This window comes from Rutidosis leptorrhynchoides, chromosome 3 (genome assembly GCF_046630445.1).
Source record: "Rutidosis leptorrhynchoides isolate AG116_Rl617_1_P2 chromosome 3, CSIRO_AGI_Rlap_v1, whole genome shotgun sequence".
In the NCBI taxonomy this organism is placed as follows: Eukaryota; Viridiplantae; Streptophyta; class Magnoliopsida; order Asterales; family Asteraceae; genus Rutidosis; species Rutidosis leptorrhynchoides.
In genome coordinates, this window is record NC_092335.1 from 691502299 (window position 1) to 691528615 (window position 26317).

The 26317-nt window shown below is 37.2% G+C and overlaps 1 protein-coding gene and 1 pseudogene across 1 annotated transcript; one reads left to right on the forward strand and one right to left on the reverse strand.

Annotated features, from left to right (window-relative positions):
- Positions 1-13355: 13355 nt before the first annotated feature.
- LOC139902740 (uncharacterized) lies at positions 13356-14297 on the reverse strand. Its single transcript, XM_071885343.1, has one exon. The coding sequence runs from the start codon at positions 14295-14297 to the stop codon at positions 13356-13358; it is 942 nt and encodes a 313-aa protein (XP_071741444.1).
- A 3341-nt stretch (positions 14298-17638) lies between these two features.
- On the forward strand, positions 17639-25258 carry LOC139899523 (ras-related protein RABH1e-like; annotated as a pseudogene).
- The last annotated feature ends 1059 nt before the right edge of the window (positions 25259-26317 follow it).

The window sequence follows — 26317 nt, forward strand, 5'->3', positions numbered from 1 at the left end:
TAAACATCAATCTCAATTAATATATATAAACATGGAAAAGTTCGGGTCACTACAGTACCTACCCGTTAAATAAATTTCGTCCCGAAATTTTAAGCTGTTGAAGGTGTTGACGAATCTTCTGGAAATAGATGCGGGTATTTCTTCTTCATCTGATCTTCACGCTCCCAGGTGAACTCGGGTCCTCTACGAGCATTCCATCGAACCTTAACAATTGGTATCTTGTTTTGCTTAAGTCTTTTAACCTCACGATCCATTATTTCGACGGGTTCTTCGATGAATTGGAGTTTTTCGTTGATTTGGATTTCATCTAACGGAATAGTGAGATCTTCTTTAGCAAAACATTTCTTCAAATTCGAGACGTGGAAAGTGTTATGTACAGCCGCGAGTTGTTGAGGTAACTCAAGTCGGTAAGCTACTGGTCCGACACGATCAATAATCTTGAATGGTCCAATATACCTTGGATTTAATTTCCCTCGTTTACCAAATCGAACAACGCCTTTCCAAGGTGAAACTTTAAGCATGACCATCTCTCCAATTTCAAATTCTATATCTTTTCTTTTAATGTCAGCGTAGCTCTTTTGTCGACTTTGGGCGGTTTTCAACCGTTGTTGAATTTGGATGATCTTCTCGGTAGTTTCTTGTATAATCTCCGGACCCGTAATCTGTCTATCCCCCACCTCACTCCAACAAATCGGAGACCTGCACTTTCTACCATAAAGTGCTTCAAACGGCGCCATCTCAATGCTTGAATGGTAGCTGTTGTTGTAGGAAAATTCTGCTAACGGTAGATGTCGATCCCAACTGTTTCCGAAATCAATAACACATGCTCGTAGCATGTCTTCAAGCGTTTGTATCGTCCTTTCACTCTGCCCATCAGTTTGTGGATGATAGGCAGTACTCATGTCTAGACGAGTTCCTAATGCTTGCTGTAATGTCTGCCAGAATCTTGAAATAAATCTGCCATCCCTATCAGAGATAATAGAGATTGGTATTCCATGTCTGGAGACGACTTCCTTCAAATACAGTCGTGCTAACTTCTCCATCTTATCATCTTCTCTTATTGGTAGGAAGTGTGCTGATTTGGTGAGACGATCAACTATTACCCAAATAGTATCAAAACCACTTGCAGTCCTTGGCAATTTAGTGATGAAATCCATGGTAATGTTTTCCCATTTCCATTCCGGGATTTCGGGTTGTTGAAGTAGACCTGATGGTTTCTGATGCTCAGCTTTGACCTTAGAACACGTCAAACATTCTCCTACGTATTTAGCAACATCGGCTTTCATACCCGGCCACCAAAAATGTTTCTTGAGATCCTTGTACATCTTCCCCGTTCCAGGATGTATTGAGTATCTGGTTTTATGAGCTTCTCTAAGTACCATTTCTCTCATATCTCCAAATTTTGGTACCCAAATCCTTTCAGCCCTATACCGGGTTCCGTCTTCCCGAATATTAAGATGCTTCTCCGATCCTTTGGGTATTTCATCCTTTAAATTTCCCTCTTTTAAAACTCCTTGTTGCGCCTCCTTTATTTGAGTAGTAATGTTATTATGAATCATTATATTCATAGATTTTACTCGAATGGGTTCTCTATCCTTCCTGCTCAAGGCATCGGCTACCACATTTGCCTTCCCCGGGCGGTAACGAATCTCAAAATCGTAATCATTCAATAATTCAATCCACCTACGCTGCCTCATATTCAGTTGTTTCTGATTAAATATGTGTTGAAGACTTTTGTGGTCGGTATATATAATACTTTTGACCCCATATAAGTAGTGCCTCCAAGTCTTTAATGCAAAAACAACCGCGCCTAATTCTAAATCATGCGTCGTATAATTTTGTTCGTGAATCTTCAATTGTCTAGACGCATAAGCAATCACCTTCATTCGTTGCATTAATACACAACCGAGACCTTGCTTTGATGCGTCACAATAAATCACAAAATCATCATTCCCTTCAGGCAATGACAATATAGGTGCCGTAGTTAGCTTTTTCTTCAATAACTGAAACGCTTTCTCTTGTTCATCATTCCATTCAAATTTCTTCCCTTTATGCGTTAATGCAGTCAAGGGTTTTGCTATTCTGGAAAAGTCTTGAATGAACCTTCTGTAGTAACCAGCTAGTCCTAAAAACTGGCGTATGTGTTTCGGAGTTTTCGGGGTTTCCCACTTTTCAACAGTTTCTATCTTTGCCGGATCCACCTTAATACCTTCTTTGTTCACTATGTGACCGAGGAATTGAACTTCTTCCAACCAAAATGCACACTTTGAAAACTTAGCGTACAATTCTTCCTTCCTCAATACTTCTAACACCTTTCTCAAATGTTCACCGTGTTCTTGGTCATTCTTTGAGTAAATAAGTATGTCATCAATGAAAACAATGACAAACTTGTCAAGGTATGGTCCACACACTCGGTTCATAAGGTCCATGAACACAGCTGGTGCATTAGTTAAACCAAACGGCATGACCATAAACTCGTAATGACCGTAACGTGTTCTGAAAGCAGTCTTTGGAATATCATCTTCTTTCACCCGCATTTGATGATACCCGGAACGTAAGTCAATCTTTGAATAAACAGACGAGCCTTGTAGTTGATCAAATAAGTCGTCGATTCTCGGTAGTGGGTAGCGGTTCTTGATGGTAAGTTTGTTCAACTCTCGGTAGTCGATACACAACCTGAATGTACCATCTTTCTTCTTGACAAACAAAACAGGAGCTCCCCACGGTGATGTGCTTGGTCGAATGAAACCACGCTCTAAAAGTTCTTGTAATTGGCTTTGCAGTTCTTTCATCTCGCTGGGTGCGAGTCTGTAAGGAGCACGAGCTATTGGTGCAGCTCCTGGTACAAGATCTATTTGAAATTCAACGGATCGATGTGGGGGTAATCCCGGTAATTCTTTCGGAAATACATCGGGAAATTCTTTTGCAATGGGAACATCATTGATGCTCTTTTCTTCAGTTTGTACTTTCTCGACGTGTGCTAGAACAGCATAGCAACCTTTTCTTATTAGTTTTTGTGCCTTCAAATTACTAATAAGATGTAGCTTCGTGTTGCCCTTTTCTCCGTACACCATTAAGGGTTTTCCTTTTTCTCGTATAATGCGAATTGCATTTTTGTAACAAACGATCTCCGCTTTCACTTCTTTCAACCAGTCCATACCGATTATCACATCAAAACTCCCTAACTCTACTGGTATCAAATCAATCTTAAATGTTTCGCTAACCAGTTTAATTTCTCGATTCCGACATATATTATCTGCTGAAATTAATTTACCATTTGCTAATTCGAGTAAAAATTTACTATCCAAAGGTGTCAATGGACAACTTAATTTAGCACAAAAATCTCTACTCATATAGCTTCTATCCGCACCCGAATCAAATAAAACGTAAGCAGATTTATTGTCAATAAGAAACGTACCCGTAACAAGCTCCGGGTCTTCCTGTGCCTCTACCGCATTAATATTGAAAACTCTTCCACGGCCTTGTCCATTCGTGTTCTCCTGGTTCGGGCAATTTCTAATAATGTGGCCTGGTTTTCCACATTTATAACAAACTACATTGGCATAACTTACTCCGACACTACTTGCTCCGCCATTACTCGTTCCGACACCATTTGTTCCTTTCGTTCTATTAACCCCTGGTCCGTAGACCTCACACTTCGCCGCGCTATGACCATTTCTTTTACACTTGTTGCAAAATTTGGTGCAGAACCCCGAGTGATTCTTTTCACACCTTTGGCATAGTTGCTTCTGATTGTTGTTGTTGTTGCGGTTATTATTGTTGTTGGGATGATTGTTGTAGTTGCTGTTGTTGTTGTTGTTGTTGGGCCGTTTGTTGTAGTTGCGATTGATGTTGCGATTGTTGGGATAATTGTTGCGATTATTGTTGTAATTGCTGTTGTTGTTGTATTGGTGATTCTTATCACCGTTTTCCTCCCACTTTCTTTTGACTTGCTTCACATTGGCCTCTTCAGCAGTCTGTTCTTTAATTCTTTCTTCAATCTGGTTCACTAGTTTGTGAGCCATTCTACATGCCTGTTGTATGGAGGCGGGCTCGTGTGAACTTATATCTTCTTGGATTCTTTCCGGTAATCCTTTCACAAACGCGTCGATCTTCTCTTCCTCATCTTCGAATGCTCCCGGACACAATAGGCACAATTCTGTGAATCGTCTTTCATACGTGGTAATATCAAATCCTTGGGTTCGTAACCCTCTAAGTTCTGTCTTGAGCTTATTGACCTCGGTTCTGGGACGGTACTTCTCGTTCATCAAGTGCTTGAATGCTGACCACGGTAGTGCGTACGCATCATCTTGTCCCACTTGCTCTAGATAGGTATTCCACCATGTTAACGCAGAACCTGTGAAGGTATGCGTAGCGTACTTCACTTTGTCCTCTTCAGTACACTTACTTATGGCAAACACCGATTCAACCTTCTCGGTCCACCGTTTCAATCCGATCGGTCCTTCGGTTCCATCAAATTCCAAAGGTTTGCAGGCAGTGAATTCTTTGTAGGTGCATCCTACACGATTTCCTGTACTGCTAGATCCAAGGTTATTGTTGGTATATAGCGCAGCCTGTACTGCGGCTATGTTTGAAGCTAGAAAAGTACGGAATTCCTCTTCATTCATATTCACGGTGTGTCGAGTAGTCGGTGCCATTTCCTTCAAAATAGTTAAATGGAACAAGTTAATCATACAGAATATTAAGAGTAGTTAATAGTATTTCGTAGCATAATATGAACTCATTTATAAAAGCTTTTTCTTCATATTAGCATTTTATAAGTTTAAATTCGGGTAGTACCTACCCGTTAAGTTCATACTTAGTAGCTAATATACAATTCAACTACTACAATTCTATATGAAAAACTGATTATAATAATATTTCGCGTTCAAACTTTTATACAATATTTTACAAACTTACAATACCGCTTATTTTACATAAAGCATGAAATATAGCACACAATAACTTTGATACAAGATAGTTGTGAAGACAATTCTAGCTAGTACACAAGTCGTTCAGCAAAGGCAATAAAGACACGTAATTCATACGTCCAGAAACAAGTCATGCATTCTGGTTTTACTAGGACTACTTCCCATCCTTGGTCTTGTGCAACATAACCGTTATGGCCGTTGATAAGACAGCGTGTTGTAACGTCATCAAAGGGACGAGGGTTACGTAATGTCCAACAGTCCCGTAATAATCTAAAAACCTCATTTCTTACCCCAATTACCGACTCCGTCACTTGTGGAAACGTTTTGTTTAATAGTTGTAGCCCGATGTTCTTGTTCTCACTTTGGTGAGAAGCGAAAATTACTAATCCGTAAGCATAACATGCTTCTTTATGTTGCATGTTAGCCGCTTTTTCTAAATCACGAAGTCCAATATTCGGATATATTGAGTCAAAATAATTTCTTAACCCGTTGCGTAAAATAGCATTTGGGTTCCCCGCAATATATGCGTCAAAGTAAACACATCGTAACTTATGGGTTTCCCAATGTGATATCCCCCATCTTTCAAACGAAAGTCTCTTATAAACCAAGACATTCTTGGAACGTTCTTCGAATGTCTTACAAACTGATCTCGCCTTAAATAGTTGTGCCGAAGAATTCTGGCCGACTCTAGACAAGATTTCATCAATCATGTCTCCGGGTAGGTCTCTTAAAATATTGGGTTGTCTATCCATTTTGTGTTTTTAAACTGTAAAATAGACAAGAGTTAGATTCATAAAAAAAAATACTTATTAATACAAGCAATTTTTACATATATCATAAAGCATAAGAACACTATATTCCATATATTACACCACACGAATACAACTATCTTATTCTGACTCGCTCGTTTCTTCTTCTTCGGTTTTGGTTCGTTTTGCCAAGTTTCTAGGGATATATGATGTTCCCCTAATATGAGCCGTCGTTGTCCACATTGGTTTAGAAAAACCTGGTGGTTTAGAGGTTCCCGGGTCATTGTTACAACTTGAGGACTTCGGGGGTTGACGATACATATAAAGTTCATCGGGGTTGGAATTAGATTTCTCTATTTTTATGCCCTTTCCCTTATTATTTTCTTTTGCCTTTTTAAATTCAGTTGGGGTAATTTCTATAACATCATCGGAATTCTCGTCGGAATCCGATTCATCGGAGAATTGGTAATCCTCCCAATATTTTGCTTCCTTGGCGGAAACACCATTGACCATAATTAACTTTGGTCGGTTGGTTGAGGATTTTCTTTTACTTAACCGTTTTATTATTTCCCCCACCGGTTCTATTTCTTCATCCGGTTCCGATTCTTCTTCCGGTTCTGACTCTTCTTCCGGTTCCTCTTCGGGAACTTGTGAATCAGTCCACAAATCATTCCAATTTACATTTGACTCTTCATTATTATTAGGTGAGTCAATGGGACTTGTTCTAGAGGTAGACATCTATCACATAATATCAAACACGTTAAGAGATTAATATATCACATAATATTCATATGTTAAAAATATATAGTTTCCAACAAAAATGTTAAGCAATCATTTTTAAAGAAAACACGGTCGAAGTCCAGACTCACTAATGCATCCTAACAAACTCGATAAGACACACTAATGTAAATTTTCTGGTTCTCTAAGACCAACGCTCGGATACCAACTGAAATGTCCCGTTCTTATTGATTAAAAACGTTCCATATTAATTGATTTCGTTGCGAGGTTTTGACCTCTATATGAGACGTTTTTCAAAGACTGCATTCATTTTTAAACAAACCATAACCTTTATTTCATCAATAAAGGTTTAAAAAGCTTTACGTAGATTATCAAATAATGATAATCTAAAATATCCTGTTTACACACGACCATTACATATTGGTTTACAATACAAATATGTTACAACAAAATAAGTTTCTTGAATGCAGTTTTTACACAATATCATACAAGCATGGACTCCAAATCTTGTCCTTATTTAAGTATGCGACAGCGGAAGCTCTTAATAATCACCTGAGAATAAACATGCTTAAAACGTCAACAAAAATGTTGGTGAGTTATAGGTTTAACCTATATATATCAAATCGTAACAATAGACCACAAGATTTCATATTTCAATACACATCCCATACATAGAGATAAAAATCATTCATATGGTGAACACCTGGTAACCGACAATAACAAGATGCATATATAAGAATATCCCCATCATTCCGGGACACCCTTCGGATATGATATAAATTTCGAAGTACTAAAGCATCCGGTACTTTGGATGGGGTTTGTTAGGCCCAATAGATCTATCTTTAGGATTCGCGTCAATTAGGGTGTCTGTTCCCTAATTCTTAGATTACCAGACTTAATAAAAAGGGGCATATTCGATTTCGATAATTCAACCATAGAATGTAGTTTCACGTACTTGTGTCTATTTTGTAAATCATTTATAAAACCTGCATGTATTCTCATCCCAAAAATATTAGATTTTAAAAGTGGGACTATAACTCACTTTCACAGATTTTTACTTCGTCGGGAAGTAAGACTTGGCCACTGGTTGATTCACGAACCTATAACAATATATACATATATATCAAAGTATGTTCAAAATATATTTACAACACTTTTAATATATTTTGATGTTTTAAGTTTATTAAGTCAGCTGTCCTCGTTAGTAACCTACAACTAGTTGTCCACAGTTAGATGTACAGAAATAAATCGATAAATATTATCTTGAATCAATCCACGACCCAGTGTATACGTATCTCAGTATTGATCACAACTCAAACTATATATATTTTGGAATCAACCTCAACCCTGTATAGCTAACTCCAACATTCACATATAGAGTGTCTATGGTTGTTCCGAAATATATATAGATGTGTCGACATGATAGGTCGAAACATTGTATACGTGTCTATGGTATCTCAAGATTACATAATATATAATACAAGTTGATTAAGTTATGGTTGGAATAGATTTGTTACCAATTTTCACGTAGCTAAAATGAGAAAAATTATCCAATCTTGTTTTACCCATAACTTCTTCATTTTAAATCCGTTTTGAGTGAATCAAATTGCTATGGTTTCATATTGAACTCTATTTTATGAATCTAAACAAAAAAAGTATAGGTTTCTAGTCGGAAAAATAAGTTACAAGTCGTTTTTGTAAAGGTAGTCATTTCAGTCGAAAGAACGACGTCTAGATGACCATTTTAGAAAACATACTTCCACTTTGAGTTTAACCATAATTTTTGGATATAGTTTCATGTTCATAATAAAAATCATTTTCTCAGAATAACAACTTTTAAATCAAAGTTTATCATAGTTTTTAATTAACTAACCCAAAACAGTCCGCGGTGTTACTACGACGGCGTAAATCCGGTTTTACGGTGTTTTTCGTGTTTCCAGGTTTTAAATCATTAAGTTAGCATATCATATAGATATAGAACATGTGTTTAGTTGATTTTAAAAGTCAAGTTAGAAGGATTAACTTTTGTTTGCGAACAAGTTTAGAATTAACTAAACTATGTTCTAGTGATTACAAGTTTAAACCTTCGAATAAGATAGCTTTATATGTATGAATCGAATGATGTTATGAACATCATTACTACCTTAAGTTCCTTGGATGAACCTACTGGAAAAGAGAAAAATGGATCTAGCTTCAATGGATCCTTGGATGGCTCAAAGTTCTTGAAGCAAAATCATGACACGAAAACAAGTTCAAGTAAGATCATCACTTGAAATAAGATTGTTATAGTTATAGAAATTGAACCAAAGTTTGAATATGATTATTACCTTGTATTAGAATGATAACCTACTGTAAGAAACAAAGATTTCTTGAGGTTGGATGATCACCTTACAAGATTGGAAGTGAGCTAGCAAACTTGAAAGTATTCTTGATTTTATGAAACTAGAACTTTTGGAATTTATGAAGAACACTTAGAACTTGAAGATAGAACTTGAGAGAGTTCAATTAGATGAAGAAAATTGAAGAATGAAAGTGTTTGTAGGTGTTTTTGGTCGTTGGTGTATGGATTAGATATAAAGGATATGTAATTTTGTTTTCATGTAAATAAGTCATGAATGATTACTCATATTTTTGTAATCTTATGAGATATTTCATGCTAGTTGCCAAATGATGGTTCCCACATGTGTTAGGTGACTCACATGGGCTGCTAAGAGCTGATCATTGGAGTGTATATACCAATAGTACATACATCTAAAAGCTGTGTATTGTACGAGTACGAATACGGGTGCATACGAGTAGAATTGTTGATGAAACTGAACGAGAATGTAATTGTAAGCATTTTTGTTAAGTAGAAGTATTTTGATAAGTGTATTGAAGTCTTTCAAAAGTGTATAAATACATATTAAAACACTACATGTATATACATTTTAACAGAGTCGTTAAGTCATCGTTAGTCGTTACATGTAAGTGTTGTTTTGAAACCTTTAGGTTAACGATCTTGTTAAATGTTGTTAACCCAATGTTTATAATATCAAAAGAGATTTTAAATTATTATATTATCATGATATTATGATGTACGAATATCTCTTAATATGATATATATAGATTAAATGTCGTTACAACGATAAACGTTACATATATGTCTCGTTTCAAAATCATTAAGTTAGTAGTCTTGTTTTTACATATGTAGTTCATTGTTAATATAATTAATGATATGTTTACTTATCATAATATCATGTTAACTATATATATAACCATATATATGTCATCATATAGTTTTTTTACAAGTTTTAACGTTCGTGAATCACCGGTCAACTTGGGTGGTCAATTGTCTATATGAAACCTATTTCAATTAATCAAGTCTTAACAAGTTTGATTGCTTAACATGTTGGAAACATTTAATCATGTAAACATCAATCTCAATTAATATATATAAACATGGAAAAGTTCGGGTCACTACAGAGGACCCGTTTGGACAACCTTCATTACTTGCTTACTTTTCGAGTCATACTTTACCGCTACTTTATCATTGTGAGTTATAGCCTTCCCTTTTTACTTTAACTTATTTTGGGAACTGAGAATACATGCGGATTTTATGTTTTACATACTAGGCACGAGTACTTAAACTTATATATGTGTGGGTTATACAACGGCATAAACATTCCCTTTAGCTCGGTAACGTTTAGTTTTTGAACCGGTGAACGCGAATCTTAGATATGGATCCATAGGGTTTGACATCCCCACTCGGGCTAGTAGCACTAGCATTTAACGAGTGTTTAATACTTCGTAAACATACGCACTTGCCAAGTGTACTTTCAGGGGGTATAAACGTTAAGTTAGTTACCAAGTGCCCACAGTTAACATATACTTTATCATACTGTTTTGAAACGCTCTTTGTAGTACTGAAATCTCGTTGCCTACCTTACATACTGTTATACTTAAACTATAGCTCACCAACCTTTGTGTTGACGTTTTTAAGCATGTTTTTCTCAGGTGCTTAAGGTTATTTGCTTCCGCTGTGTACTAGTCTTGCCGTAGAGACCCGCTGCTCTAGTGTTATCACCGCATGAACTACTTTATCTTGCATTCAAACTTAATTACATTTGAAACTATGTTTTGTAACGACCTAAGGGTCATATACATTTATTCATGCTTGCTATTCGTAGAAGCATAGTGTTGGTGTAAAACAATTGACATCGGTTATGACGTCATCTTTTTATCGTGAATGCAACTTATTTTATTACAGCATGTAGTACTTAACCTTGTAATGATCCTGTTGTTGATGATTCGTACACGATGGTTTTGTACGGGGCATCACACAATGACCTTCGATCACTGCAGGATATCTGTTATAATGCAGCCCGTAATCCCTAGTGTATCTTAAGTACCGGAGTAACCTTATCATACACCTCCAGTGAGACGTACTTGGATTACTCGTGTATCTACTTAGCTTGCTTACAGCATATGCTAAGTCGGGTCGAGTACAACTCATTAGATACAATAAGCTGCCAACAATTATTGAGTACTCTAATTGGTTAACAGGTTCTCCTCTGTTCTTAGCTAGATGTTGACTCGTGTCAATGGGAGTTCTAGCTACATTAGAGTCATTTGCATTGAACTTCTCAAGAATTTTATCCACATAATGGGTTTGACTTAGAACAAGTCCACTTTGGGTTCGTGTGATTTTTATTCCCAATATCACATCTGCCAAACCCATGTCTTTCATGTCAAACTTCGATTTTAACATGTCTTTTGTAGATTTAATCATCTTCTCATTACTACCAGCAACGAGCATATCATCTACATATAGACAAAGGATAACATATCCATCTGGTGTGTCTTTCACATAAACACACTTGTCACATTCATTTATCTTAAATCCTAAATCAAGCATGACATGATCAAACATCTGGTGCCATTGTTTGGGAGCTTGTTTTAGTCCATACAAAGACTTAACGAGTTTACAAACTTTCCTTTCTTGTCCAGGCGCTTTAAACCCCGCGGGTTGTTCCATGTAAATCTCTTCTTCGAGATTTCCATTTAGGAAAGCGGTTTTCACATCCATTTGATGTACTTCCAAGTTTCTAATGGTGGCAATGGCAAGTACCAACCTGATTGAGGTTATTCGCGTTACCGGCGAATATGTATCAAAGTAATATAGACCTTCTCATTTTCTATAACCTTTGATCACCAACCTTACCTTATACTTATCAATGGTACCATCTGGCTTCAACTTCTTCTTGAAGATCCATCGATAACCTAGTGGCTTGCATCCCGGAGGAAGATAAACTAACTCCCAAGTATGGTTTTGTAAAATAGAATCTATTTCACTTTTAATGGCCTCCTTCCATTGAGGTCCTTCAGAGGAAGACACCGCTTCACAGTAAGTTGTAGGTTCATTTTCAACCATGTAAGTGTGAAAATCAGGACCGAATGATTTTTCTATCCTTGCTCTTTTGCTTCGTCTCAGCTCAAGCTCTTCTTCCTCAGATTCTACTAGTTCCTCATGAACTTGTTCATGAGGTGTCTCAACTTCAACATGTTCATTCGCAATGCACGGAAATACATTTTCAAAGAACGAAGCATTTCTCGATTCCATGATCGAACCTTTATGTATATCTGAAATCTTGGATTCATGCACAAGGAACCGATAAGCTGTACTGTGTTCAACATATCCAATAAATATGCAGTCAACAATCTTTGACCCTATCTTTTGTGCCTTAGGTAGTGGAACAGCTACCTTTGCTAGGCACCCCCACACTTTGAGGTACTCATATGATGGTTTTCGTTTCCACCATAACTCATATGGAGTTTCATCCTTTTTCTTTTGGGGTATCTTATTTAAAAGATAGTTTGCCGATAGGATGGCATCCCCCCACATTGACTGGATTACACCCGAACTCACCAACATGGCATTCACCATTTCTTTCAAGGTTCTATTCTTTCTTTCAGCAGTGCCATTTGATTGGGGTGAGTAAGGTGCAGTGAATTCATGTCTAATGCCATTTTGCGCACAATATTCAGCAAAAGGTGCAACATATTCGCCACCTCTATCACTGCGGACAGCCTTGATTTTTCGTTCAAGTTGATTCACAACTTCATTTTTATAAGAAATAAATTTCTCAATTGCTTCATCTTTACTTTTCAATAAGTAAACATAACAATACTTCGTGCTATCGTCGATAAATGTAATGAAGTACTTGTTACCATTCCTCGTTGGAATGGATTTCAAATCACACACATCAGTGTGAATCATATCAAGGGGTTCGGTTATTCGTTCAACCGATTTGAAGGATGATCTTGTTAATTTGGCTTCAACACATGTTTTACATTTATACTTTGAGTCAATGTGTAAAGTTGGTATGCAATTTAATTTAATTAAGCGACGAATGGAATTAAAATTAACATGACCTAGTCTACCATGCCACACATTAGAAGACTCAAGAAAATAAACAGAAGTAGTACTTGTTTTATTAGCTTCGGTGTTAATAACCATTGCATTTAGCTTAAACATGCCATTAAGGGCATAACCCTTGCCAACATAAACACCACTTTTGGTCAACACGACCTTATCAGACTCAAACACTAGTCTAAAGCCAAACTTATTCAATAACCACCCAGACACAAGATTCTTACGAATCTCAGGAACATACAACACATTAGTCAAAGTAAGTTCCTTTCCAGAGGTCATCTTCAGGATCACATTTCCTTCACCCTTGATATCAGCTGTAGCAGAGTTTCCCATAAACAACTTATCTGCACTACTAACCTCTTTGAAAGTGTTAAAGAGGCTCTTATCAGCACACACATGACAGGTAGCCCCAGTATCAACCCACCACTCTCTGGTATTACAACCAACCAGATTAACCTCAGAAACTATAATAGTGAGGTCAGAAACCATAGCAACCGGTTTGACAGCATCATCAACCATGTTAGCTTATTTAGAAGTATATTTCTTTGGCTTAGTGCACTGATCAGCACGATGACCTGGCTGGTCACAATTAAAGCATTTGCCAGAGAACCTTTTCTTGGCAATACCCCCTTTAGGTTCCAACTTGAATCCTTTTCCTTTGTTACTCTTCTCAGTCTTCCCTTTGCTCTTGCTACCTTTTGAGGATTGACCGTGTTCAACAATATTAACCTTTGCTGAAACAGGGGTAATGCTCCTTTTAAGAGCAACTTTGTTGTCTTCCTCAATACGAAGACGGACCACAAGGTCTTCAACGGTCATTTCCTTTCGCTTATGTTTCAAATAATTTTTGAAATCAACCCAGCTTGGTGGCAGTTTCTCAATCATAGCTGCAACTTGGAAACTCTCACTGATTACCATTTTTTCAGCATGTATGTCATGAATTATGACCTGTAATTCTTGGATTTGACTCATAACAGTCTTTGAGTCAACCATCTTAAAGTCCAAGAATTTAGCTACTACCCATTTCTTGGTACCAGCATCTTCAGTCTTGTACTTTCGCTCTAAAGACTCCCATAATTCTTTGGCAGTCTCTATTGTGCAGTACACGTTATAGAGAGAATTCTCCAAACTATTCAAGACATAGTTCCGGCACAGGTAATCCAAATGTTTCCATGCCTCAACCGCGCTCACAGTTTGAACATCCCCAGCAACAAGTTGGGGAGCGGTTTCAGTTAAAACCCTCGCAAGGTTCAACGTTGTCAGATAAAAGAGCATCTTTTGCTGCCAACGTTTAAAGTCCACACCAGTGAACTTTTCAGGTTTCTCAGCATGAGAAACTACCGCATTCGGTGGTGGTGCAACTGTCGCAACAGTAGCATTAATAGTGGAGGAGCTTGGGATCAATACTATCGCACCAGTATTCGTAGCAGCAATGGTAGTCGAATCCGGGTTCGACTGAGTATTCATTCTGAAAAGAAGTCGTTCAAAACAGAATTAATAAACACGTATATATATTTAGCACACTGAAATTAATTTAATTTAACTCCTTATGTACATGCATGAATATATGAAGCATGTAGATGATGCATACAAAATCTTTAGCCTTATATATTATTAATTCTCATGTACACCAAAATAAATCCAAAGACAGTAATGCATACACGGTTTATAGAATTGAGCATTATGTTCAGTGGGGCAATATGCATATCATGTTACAATACAATAAAGCATTAGGCTTATTAAATATAAATTTAATAAAGCATAAGTAATTAACAACTTGCATAACAATAATAAAGTTTTATAACAATTCATCATATTCAAACCGATATCATAAAATGATGCATACTCGATTAATGATAAAATCTAATCGATTGACCAGAACATAACTACAGTAGCATAACTACATTAAGCTGAGATCTGATCAGTTTCGCAATTCATAAGTCACATTAGGTAGAATAAGAATAAAAAAACGATTGTTTTACCAGCACATTTTATTTTATACTTCAGTTTCACAAGGGAACACGACTCTGTTTAAGATTGTAGTAAATAGTATACATACGAAACTGAAATTACGGATTACATATACAATCATACTACATACAAACGTAATCACCAATAGAAAACATGAATATGCATATGCAATATAAAAGGATAAACGTAAAACGATCAAACTGAAATTGAAGGGATGAACCGGGCTTGTGTTTGACACAATTCCCTTAAACAGATTCGACGTCTGTTCCCAGGGTACACCGATTCGAAGCAGCGTACTACCGGACTAGAACACTTGCCTGAAAAGAAGTCGGAGGCTTGAAACTGAGATGTAACGGATTCGGATGTGCAGTTGCAGGTTTGTGTTGTGTGTTTTTTCTGTAGACTGGTTTCCAATTTTATAACACAAAGTTGCAGGCTTACTACTGGTATCCACATCAGTATGAAGTGGATCTGATTCACAATTGCAGCTTACTACTGGTATCCACATCAGTATGAAGTGGATCTGATTCACCAAGTCAACAGTGGAAACCAAGTTGGAAAACATCCACATCTGAATGAGGTGTATCTGCAACTACTCCACAACCAAGTGAAAAAAAAACGTATTACAAAAATCAGCCTCGCACGGGCCCGAATTTTCGGAGCTGCATTCATGCGGGCACGCCCATTGGATCACAGGAAATCTCAAGTTTTTGCACCCCCCCCCCCTGCGCGAGAGTAGGTGCTAGAGTAAAATATGGCATAAGATCTTGACATAGATTTGGAGATAAGAACATATATACATCTCATAAGTCTATCTCCACTCCTATGTGGGACAAGATGCATTCCATACTAAATTTCCATATTCTTGCATCAAACACACAACATTGAGACTCGATATCTCATTCACCTTCTATCCGTTTTGGACACACTTTAGCTCGTTTTAAAGTCCTCGTCAAGGACTACAAAATCCACTAAAAAGCTACTAATATGTATTACGTTATCATATATTAATATGTGTCCAAAGTTTGGTAAAAACCATTTGTTTTATCCAAAATTTCCAACAATTAATTTCTCCATTACGGCATTACCCAATATTGTTTACGTAGCTGCATTGACTATCGTTTTTTAGAGTCTCGAATCGGTCTACTAAGGGTGATCAAACATAAAATGGTCCAAGAGGTTCGGTTCATGCGAGATCAACAATAATGAGGGGTTTAAGGGTTTTTTTGAGTTTAACTCTCCGATCCGGAGTACCGTCCTCATACGAGATGAAGATCTCAGAAAGTGTGGTTAAACGTAACCCACCATCATTCGGGTTAACCGGAGTTAATGGCCCAAGGGCGATGTTAGGATTTACGTGGTGTGCGCCACCTGAAATTGCTAAGTCTTTGTGGGTGTTATGCCGGTTGCGCGGGTTAGCTGGGGTGAAAGCACTTGAGGGTATATTTTTGTGAGTGAAGTGGAATGTAATTCCAGAAGTGTATTGTAAGATCCCTTTAATTCGTTCTAGTTACGCCTATTTATACTTGTTAGTTTTTGTCCCTTAGTGCCACGTGAGGAGATAAAGAGGATATGATGTTGCCACGTCGTATTGTCTCTGTCCTTTTATTCTAAAAAGCTGAAACCATTATCTTAGTGATGTCCCCTTTATACCCTGCTGTCCTTTTCTGTCTATTCTGCACCGTCAGGATCGCGTCGTGCAGCCACAAGTGTCCTTTCTTCTTTTGTGTCGCCATAGTACTTCTCTAGCCTTATCCGTTTCTTAACGTGGCGCTATGTTCAAACTGCGCGATCAATGTTTGTGAGTTCATCTCAAAGCATGACGAGATTGCGCGCTAGTCAATATAAGATATGAGCTCGACGCGACTTATGTGGGGTGACGCGCGAAGATCTGGTATAGCACATCTAAATGTGCAGCTATGCGCATCATTAAAAGGCCTATTTTTTATACTCGCTCTGGGCACTAAAAATGTCAGCAGTTGTTGTTGTTGTTGTTGTTGTTGTTGTCGTTGTTACAACAATAGAAGTATTAAAGTATAGAACGATCATCAAATTTTATTTTATGTTGGTGAGAAAAAGATAAAACTACAAAATATGCCGAGCAGAAATCTTTCTCGTGTTGTAATTGATAATATTGGGTTACCATATTGGTGTAAATGAGCTTTGACCTATTTTTGAAGCCATGCTCCATATGCAACCTTCACGAGGGAAAGGGATTGAAATTTTGATTATTGATTTACAGTGGCGATTTCATAAACCAAACTCAATGGGGTTCCCATTTTTTTTTCCAGTATTAATTATATTCTAATGTTATTTTAATGGTTGTTTACCTTTAAAAAAAATACAAATTAAAAGTATATATTGGATCCGACTAGTTAAATTTAATGGTATCCTATACAATTTAAAAGAAATGCTATTAATTCGAAAAATATATGGGGTCCTACAGTTAAATTTAGTGGTGTCCTATACATTTTAAAGGGTATTTTCTACACAAAATTTTCAAACTCATGGTGTCCCGTGAACCCACGGGTCAAACCTTAGAATCGCCCCTGTTGATTTATTTATAGAATTGAATCATTGATCATAGGATCAGTATTTGTTATTAATGGTTAAAAATAAGTTTACGAATTTAATGGATTTTACATCTTTTTATATGCCGTTTTAAGTGGTACATCATTATTATAGTACAAAATTTTACAAAGTTTTCATATTAGGTTATGGTGTAATTTTGAGTCAACTGATACGGTTATTGATGAATTAGGGAAACACAAGTGCTGCCATATTCATCATTATTAAATCTTTTATTTAATAATTAGTATCTATATCTATATCTATTAATGGCGCAGGTACCACCTCCTTCTAAACAAAATTATATTTGTCGGTGATCAAGCCGTTGGTAAAACCATTATCATGACCAGATTCATGTATGATAAATTCGATACTACCTATCAGGTATACAATTCTTTTTTTTTTTTTTTTTATTGATTCTGCCCAACTTCTTAATTTTCATGTTTATTTTGTTCGCGATTTGTATGCAATTGAAGATTATCATTACTACATTGGTGTGTGACTGATCGACATGTAGAATAATTAACTAAATCTTGTCTATCAATTTATAGATATTATTATTTATAATTGGTTAACTCATCAACTTTGGTTGCGAGTTCGAGTCTCGTGATGAACTATTTGTAATTGGGTGTGTGGGTTTGTTTGTCACTCTAAAACATAGTTACAATTACATAGGCGATGAATTGTATATAAAAAATATTTTTTTCTTTTATAGGCAAACTTACATACCTTACATAAAACGTTTCACGAATATTTATAAAGTTTCCACCGATGAAAACGAATCCACATTTCTTTTGTGTCTCCTAAGACCATTCCCAACAATACGTTGTCCACCATGTCATCATGAACTTCATTGGAGGGCGCCGATGGCATTGGTGCCGCCCTCAGCCGCCCTCCACTGCCCTCGATCTTGTCGCCCTGAGATTTTTCATGGATAAGCATAATTGAGGACGAAGAGAGCATATATTTTATATATGTTTTCTCATTTTAACGGCTATATATCCGATGATATATATAATTTTTTTTTTTACAATAACTCCACTATATATATATATATATACACACTAGTACACTACTATCCTCATATTACATACATCACACTTTTACCCTCATCCCACACCAATATATATCACACTTTTAAACCCTCAATATTACTAAAAAAAAAAATCACCCACGCCTCCAAAATTGGATAGTCTCACAAAATATGCAATAGATGCTGCGAGTTCGAATTTTGGTACTGTCGCACTCGATCTGCTTGATATGATAAATCTAGAAGAATAAGAAGAAATCGTCGAACCGATACCAAGAGCGCCTAGAAGATTTTTATTAAGAGATCGAGAGGGAACCGGTATGCGTTTATGGAATGATTATTTTTCAGATAATCCCATTTTTCCCGTGGATTATTTTCACAGACGTTATAGAATGAGTCGGCAATTGTTCATACGCATTTGCCAAGGTATAATTAATTATTCTTAAGAACCTATTCCGGATTATTTTTTATATGTTCATCAAAGGCGAGATGCTACGGGTTGCTAGGTTTCAATATTTTTCAAAAATGCACATCCACGATACGACAATTAGCGTACGGTACTGCACCTGATGCTTTTGATGAGTACTTACATATGGGTCAACAAACGTCATACGATTGTTTGAATAATTTTTGTAAAAGTGTATTTCATTTGTACGCTAATGAATATTTGAGAAAACCGACTCCACAAGACGTACAACGTCTTGTAACCGCGCATGCTGAAATACACGATTTTTCGGGCATGTTAGGTAGTCTGGATTGCATGCATTGGGCATGGAAAAATTGCCCATATAGATACAAAGGTCATTTTACAAGAGGCGATCATGGATACCCAACAATCATGTTAGAAGCGGTTGCATTGGTTTTGGCACGCTTATTTTGAACCCGCCGGTTCAAACAACGACATCAATGTGCTTAATCAATCTGATTTATTTAAAGACCTACTTCAAGATAATGCACTTGCGTGTAATTTTTCGGTTAGTGGGTGTAATTTCAATAAAGGTTATTATTTAAACGATGAGATATATCCTGAATGGGCGACTTTGGTTAAGTCTTTCAAATGTCCACCTACCCCTGAATGTGCAACCTTTAAAAGGTTCCAATAAGCTGCCCGAAATGATATTTAACGGGCCTTCGGAGTGCTTGAAGGTCGTTGGTCAATAATTAAAAACCCTTCCCGACAATTCTATGTTGAAAGAATTCGAAGAATTATGCACACTTGTGTTATATTACACAATATGGTCACCGAGGACAACGGAATGGCAATGTGTGACCTTGAAGAAAACTATAGGCCCGCTCGTCGTACAAGAAGATCATTGAGGAAAGGGTTCAAGCGCACATTCGGGCTAATAAAGAATTGCGAGATTCCACCATTCATCATTATCTACGACAAAAGCTCATTGAACACATTTGGAATCTTCCTGCAAATTTTCGTGTTCGACACATACCACAAGTTGGGCCTTCCGGTACAACCGCCAATGATGACCAAGACGAAGACGAGGACGACGAAGAAGACGAATACGAGGACAATGAAGAAGACGAAGACGAAGACGAAGACGAGGACAACGATAATGAGTAGTTTAATATATTTTTTTTTATGTTTAAGTTTATGTAATTTTTAATTTATGTTCAAGTTTATGTCGTTTTTGTTTTTAAAAAAAATGTAACCGTATGTTTGTTGTTTAATAAATGCGATGTTCAAAAACAATTTTTTATTTGTTACGACTTCTGCTGTTGTTTTGGGTCAGATTAAAAGTTTTCCTCGGGGCACTTCATGTGGTATGGATGGTTTACGTGCACAACACCTTATGGATTGCTTGAGTGGTGCTGCTGTGGCAGTCTCGGATGAGTTGGTTGGCTCTATTACCGGAGTCGTTAATCTCTTTCTAGCTGGAAAGTGCCCTATGGAATTAGGAGAGTATATTGCTAGTGCTCCCCTCACACCGCTTGTCAAGCCCGGCGGTGGTCTTCGTCCTATAGCTGTGGGTACTGTTTGGCGACGTCTTGTTTCGAAGGTTGGCGCTGCTATGGTTGGCCAGTCTTTGGGAAGTTACTTCGATGGTCTTCAGTTTGGTGTTGGTGTTTCTTCAGGTGGTGAGGCTATTCTTCATGCTGTGAATCGGCTGATTGAGGATCGTGGCTCTGATGTTGGCCTCTCTATGTTATTAGTTGATTTTCAAAATGCCTTCAATCTAGTTGATCGTACGGTCATGTTACGTGAAGTTCGCCGCCTTTGTCCGAGCCTTTCTCGGTGGGTTGAATTTTGCTACTCTAATCCAGCCAGATTGTACTATGGGAACCACACATTATGGTCTTCTCAGGGGGTGCAACAGGGTGATCCCCTTGGTCCGCTGCTTTTTGCTTTGGTCCTACAACCCTTGGTTTCTAAAATCAGAGATAATTTTGAGGTTTGTCTTCAGGCGTGGTATTTGGATGATGGTACTATTATTGGGGACACTTTGGTGGTGGGGAAGGTTTTGCATTTGATTATGGAGGATGGGCCTCGCTTTGGGCTGCATCTCAACGTTGAAAAAACAGAAATTTTCTGGCCTACGGAGGACCCTCGCAGCAGGCAAGTAGGTGCCTTTCCTCCTAATATTGCTCGGGCTTTAAATGGTGTTAAGTTGCTTGGGGCCCCCGCAAGTTCCGATCCTGGTTTTAGTAGTGAACTGGTGATGCAAAGGGTGACCAAGTCCATTGCGTTTATGGATAAGGTTGCTAAGCTTGATGATCCTCAGTGTGAGTTGTTGTTGCTTAGGGCATGTACGGGAGTTTCTAAACTCTACTTTTCCTTGCGTACTTGTCCTCCTAGTATATTTGAGGCGGCTCAACGCGCTTTCGATGGAGCCCTTCGATCTTCCTTGGAGCGTATTGTTACTGCTTCAGGGCCTGGGTTTGGTGATTGGCAGTGGCGGCTTGCCACCTTGCCATTTGCATTTGGAGGGCTTGGTGTTTATTCTGCTGGAGATGTTCGTCATTATGCTTTTCTGGCTTCTCGATTACAGTCTGCTGGATTGCAGACCAAGCTACTTCGTCATGCGAGTATTGTTGGCCTTGGTCGTGCTTTTGAAGATGCATTGGGTCTGTTTAATAAAACTGTTGGGTTTGATATTTTAGGTAATCCGAGTGAGGTCGCTGCCCCAATACTCATGAAGAAATTGGCAGATGTTTATTTCACAAAGGTTGCCGCTTCTGCAGAATCCACTTTTTCGTTATCTCCCCGACAATCGGCCTTATGGAAATCGCAGCAGGGTGATCACACCTCTGCTTGGCTAAGGGCAGTCCCTATTTTGGGGTTGGGTCAGACGATGAACGCAAAGACTTACCGATGTGTGTTGTGCTACCGGTTGGGTGTTCCATTGTTCTCTATCTCGACGGCATGCTCTGCCTGTTCAAGGGTTTTTACTGGGGATATTTTCGGGGATCACGCGGTGTCTTGTGCTGGTATGGTGGGTATTAAGCATCGACATAATGTTGTTCGGGATTCCCTTGTTGATGTTTGTTATCGATCTGGGATTTCAGCGAGAAAGGAGGTTGACATTGGGTTGTCTGGAGGGAACGACAGGGCCCTCAGACCTGCAGATGTGTTACTTTATTCCTGGGATTGTGGTCGCGATGTTTGTGTTGACTTGACAGGGTCTTCTCCTTTGACACAGTCTGGGCTTTCTGACTTTGTCCCTGGACGTGCTGTGGTTGATGCGGCTCGTCGGAAGCGGGTCAAGTACGAATCTAGCTGTCAGACGATTGGTTATGGTTTCATTCCTTTCTCATTTTCTTCCCTTGGGGAATTAGAAAAGGATGCTGTTTCTTTGCTAAAGCGGGTTCAGAAGAGTTCGCTGGCGCAAGATATTGGTGCCGGTGCTGCTGCTCATATTTTTACTAGGATAGGTTTTGCTATTGCTAGAGGTGTGGGGGCCCAGATTGTCTCTAGGCTCCCCACTAATTTTTTGTAAGTTTTAATACTTTTAAGTTTATTATTTATTATAATAATAATAATAATAATAATAATAATAATAATAATAAAATTTGAGGAAGTATGTCATGGTTTGCAATGGTGTGTTATGGGAGTGTTATGAGAGGAAGTGGTGAGAAAGGAGTAGAGAGAAAGCTGATGTGACGCTGAAAATTTTTCGAGGAATGCGTCATGGTTGAGAATGATCTAATATACACATAATTATATTAATATTTAATATATTTATCAAAGTGAATAGTACAAAATTATCGGGATTGCTCAACACGTGTTTTAAAACGTTTTAATAAAAAGAATGCTTTGGAATTGTATAAGAGCATACTGTGATGCGAAGACTCTCAAGGACCTATTTAAGTATGCGATCACTCTAAAAGCGGATAAGCTTAATACACGAGCGCCGTTTGTAATCATGTGTAATACCTTGATCACTGATTGTGTGACTGAGGCAAAACAAAACATTTTAATGGAGTTATATTGGGTTGAGATCCTCTCAAATAACATGATTAATCATCATGTTATTATATGTGAGTGATGAAATATAAAAATAGTAAAAAGTAAGTATTATAATAGTGGGCCCCACATTTCTTTCTTATAAAAACCATAACATAACCTATCAAGTAATAATACAACTTGAAAGGATTATAATCCGGTTATATTTTGCCAGTGGATCATTAGGTTGTACCTAGCTAGGTCCCATGATCATAGACATTATATGCTCTAGTCGTGATAATCACATAATTAGTCCAAACACCTCTTTATCATTGTGTTCAAATCTCTCTAGTAACATAGGTGGTCAGGAAAAAGGTAAGAAACTATCATGGAAAAATCAGTTTAGATCGCATTCATCTGAGTAAAAAGTATTCCACTCCTCATATTGAAGAAAAACCTTATCCGCATACTCATTTATTTGTATTTTTAGTTTGCTTAAGTTTTGTCACTTGCGATTCCCTTATATTGAGCCGAGTGATGTTTAGCTTAGTTTAATCGTCAATTAGAATTTACACGTTCTTCACATCCCTTTAAGTTAGACATGCATTGAAAAATTATTAAATTATAATCGACCTTTGGTTCCTAGTACAGATACCGTTGATGTGGAAATGTATAACTACACATACACATATACCTTTGGTTCCTAGCTCTATTTATGTTTTTTTTTTTTTTTTTGTTAATTTGTTTTGGAATTTATCTGCAGTATACTATTGGAATTGATTTCGTGACTAAAACAACGTGCATTGAAGATATAACATTTCGATTACTTCTTTGGTAGGTTGTCGTGTTTAATACTCGAAGCAGCTTCTTTTCATTTAGCCAAACAAGTACGATTATTACCTCGCTTACAATACAATTACATGGTGTATATCACAAGCTTTTAATTTATCTTTTTTTGGATAAAAATGAAGGCACGTTCTTTCTCTTAGTATTTTATCTCGTAATTAATTCAGGGATACCGGAGGGCAGGAAAGATTTAGGAGTCTGATTCCAAGCTATCTAAGAGATTCATCCGTTGCAGTCATTGTCTATGATGTTACTAGTAAGTAGAAACATATGAAGTTAAAAATGTTCTCGTACATAATTTTTTACTTCTTTGCTTTACTAGTTTATGGTGCATTACATAGATACAGACTTCTCACCCTTGTGGGCCATTGTTCCTATGATTATTGCGAATAGTAGAATTTTTCATAAGAACAATGATAGTAATGGGATTATCATCATTTTATATAAATCCACCATAAATGTATAATTAATTAATGCACCGATGGTAAAGTTATCAAAAATGATGATGTCACCACTATCTCAAATTGGGTAGAACAAGGTGACAAAGAAGTTACATAATTTTTTCTCCTACATTTATTATTGCTTGAAACATGATTTCATTTGTATAGAATATATAATATGTATTTTTGGTGCTGGTATAGCCGTTCTTGTAAATTGATATGTGATTATTCAGATCGACAGTCATTCTTCAATACAACAAAGTGGATAGAACAAGTACGTGAAATAGTCACTGATGCCAAAATAGTTCTGGTTGGGAACAAAACCGATCTTGCTGATAAAAGGTGTGTGAATTATAGTTTGAAAATTACTCAGAACTTTATGCTTCGGTGTTATCTTGAAACTAGCTATACACCAACATTTTTTATTTCACTTTTTACGATTTATTAAATCTGAAAATTTCAGTACTTTTAGCCAGACTAGAACCATATATGAAGTTGAATTTTGCATGTGAGAACTGAAGTTCTAATGATATGTCTAATATAATATTCTATCATTAAACAGGCAAGTATTAAATGGCGAAGGAGATGCCAAAGCTAATGAATGTGGAGTCATATTTATTGAAACTGATGCGAAAACCGGTGCGAATATCAAGGTCTAATTCAATACTTTTATATTACATCCATGTATATATCACCATTATCTCTCGTTATATAAAAAAGATGAGCATACTTTGCACATTATCTTCCCCAATAATTGTACTCACTCTATACACCGGCAAGTTTATTAAAATGTGGGCAAAAGTTATATGTTTAATTGTGCTTAAAGTTAGAGGTGACATGGGTGAGTCAAATGAAGTTATCTATCATCAATATAGGGTCAAAAGGGAGAATTCAATAAGTTGTGCAAAAAGGAAAATGGGCAAAATGGGTAAAAATTGCATAAGTTATTCATTTCGAGATCACTGTTTTTATATCTAACAATAATCATCTAGTAAAATTGACATGTCTGACCGCATCATCAAAAAATATCTTACCGAAAATTTATTTATCATCAGTGTAGCCTTTATTCCAAAAGATATGTTTTGCATTGCCGGGAACTGAGACTCTTTCCTCCACCAAACAAGAAGATATGGTTGATGAGAATTTGAAGTCTTCGGCGGATGAGTTAGCAAAATAAAAGCACAAGAAAGAAGGCAAAGCTGGATGAGGATTACTAGAATAATATACATAATTTCCTAATGATTTTAAGATATCGCGACAAGAAGATAGCCGTTCAAAGTGTTAGTTTACTACGGCTTCATGTGGGTTATAGAGTTTATAGTCTATAGATAATTTAAAGGCAAATGGCCCGAAAAGGTAACCCAAGTAACCCAATTTGACAATCAATGTAACCTCCAATTTGCCTAATCCCAAAAAGGATTCCAAGTTTATTTTTGCGCAAGAAAAAGATTACGTATTCACAAATTTTAAAATTGGGGTATTCTTCGTCAAATTCACTAACGATCGTTAGTCAAAAATACACGATTGGTCCCTGAAATTTGTTAAAAAATTGCACTAAAATTCCTTTTCAGATCTTCATCTTCATAGATGATTTTCAACACAAATAAAACTCATAAACACGACCCTCATACAAAACCTAATGTTCGTGAACATTCATAACAGATTAACATTAACAGGTTCAAATTCACAGAGATTGAGATCGTGTTCTCTTCGTTCATCGACTTTTCAAACCGATTTGGACTCCGGATCAATATGAAACTGTTAGTACGATTTTCGTATAGCAGCTGTAAGGTACTAGTACAGAAAACTAGCTGCTCATCGTGTGGCGTATACTGTTGATTGTTGTTTGCCCTCGAGAAATAATCTCTGCAGACCCAGAACACAGATGTATGATCTGTGGGGTGGTCTCAATCAATTTGTGGATCAATCTGCAATGATCCGTCTAGCGCACTGCTGCTAAGCGGCCAATGTTGTTTTAGAGTGAGAAAGAACTGTGTAAGAGAGAAAGTGTACTTTTCTCTGACTGAAGTTCAGATCAGAATGATGATGATCTCTAATGTGGTGACCCAGGGGATGTATTTATAGGCGTAGAATGTCCGAAATTCACGGGATACACGTGTCAATCACTGAATGGCTCTGTTACGTGAAGTATCCGGAATGTCGGTGGCGTGTGCTGACGTGGCTGCGTGCCGTTCACGCGCTGAGTTAAAGGGCTTATGCATAGAAGCTGCCTGCA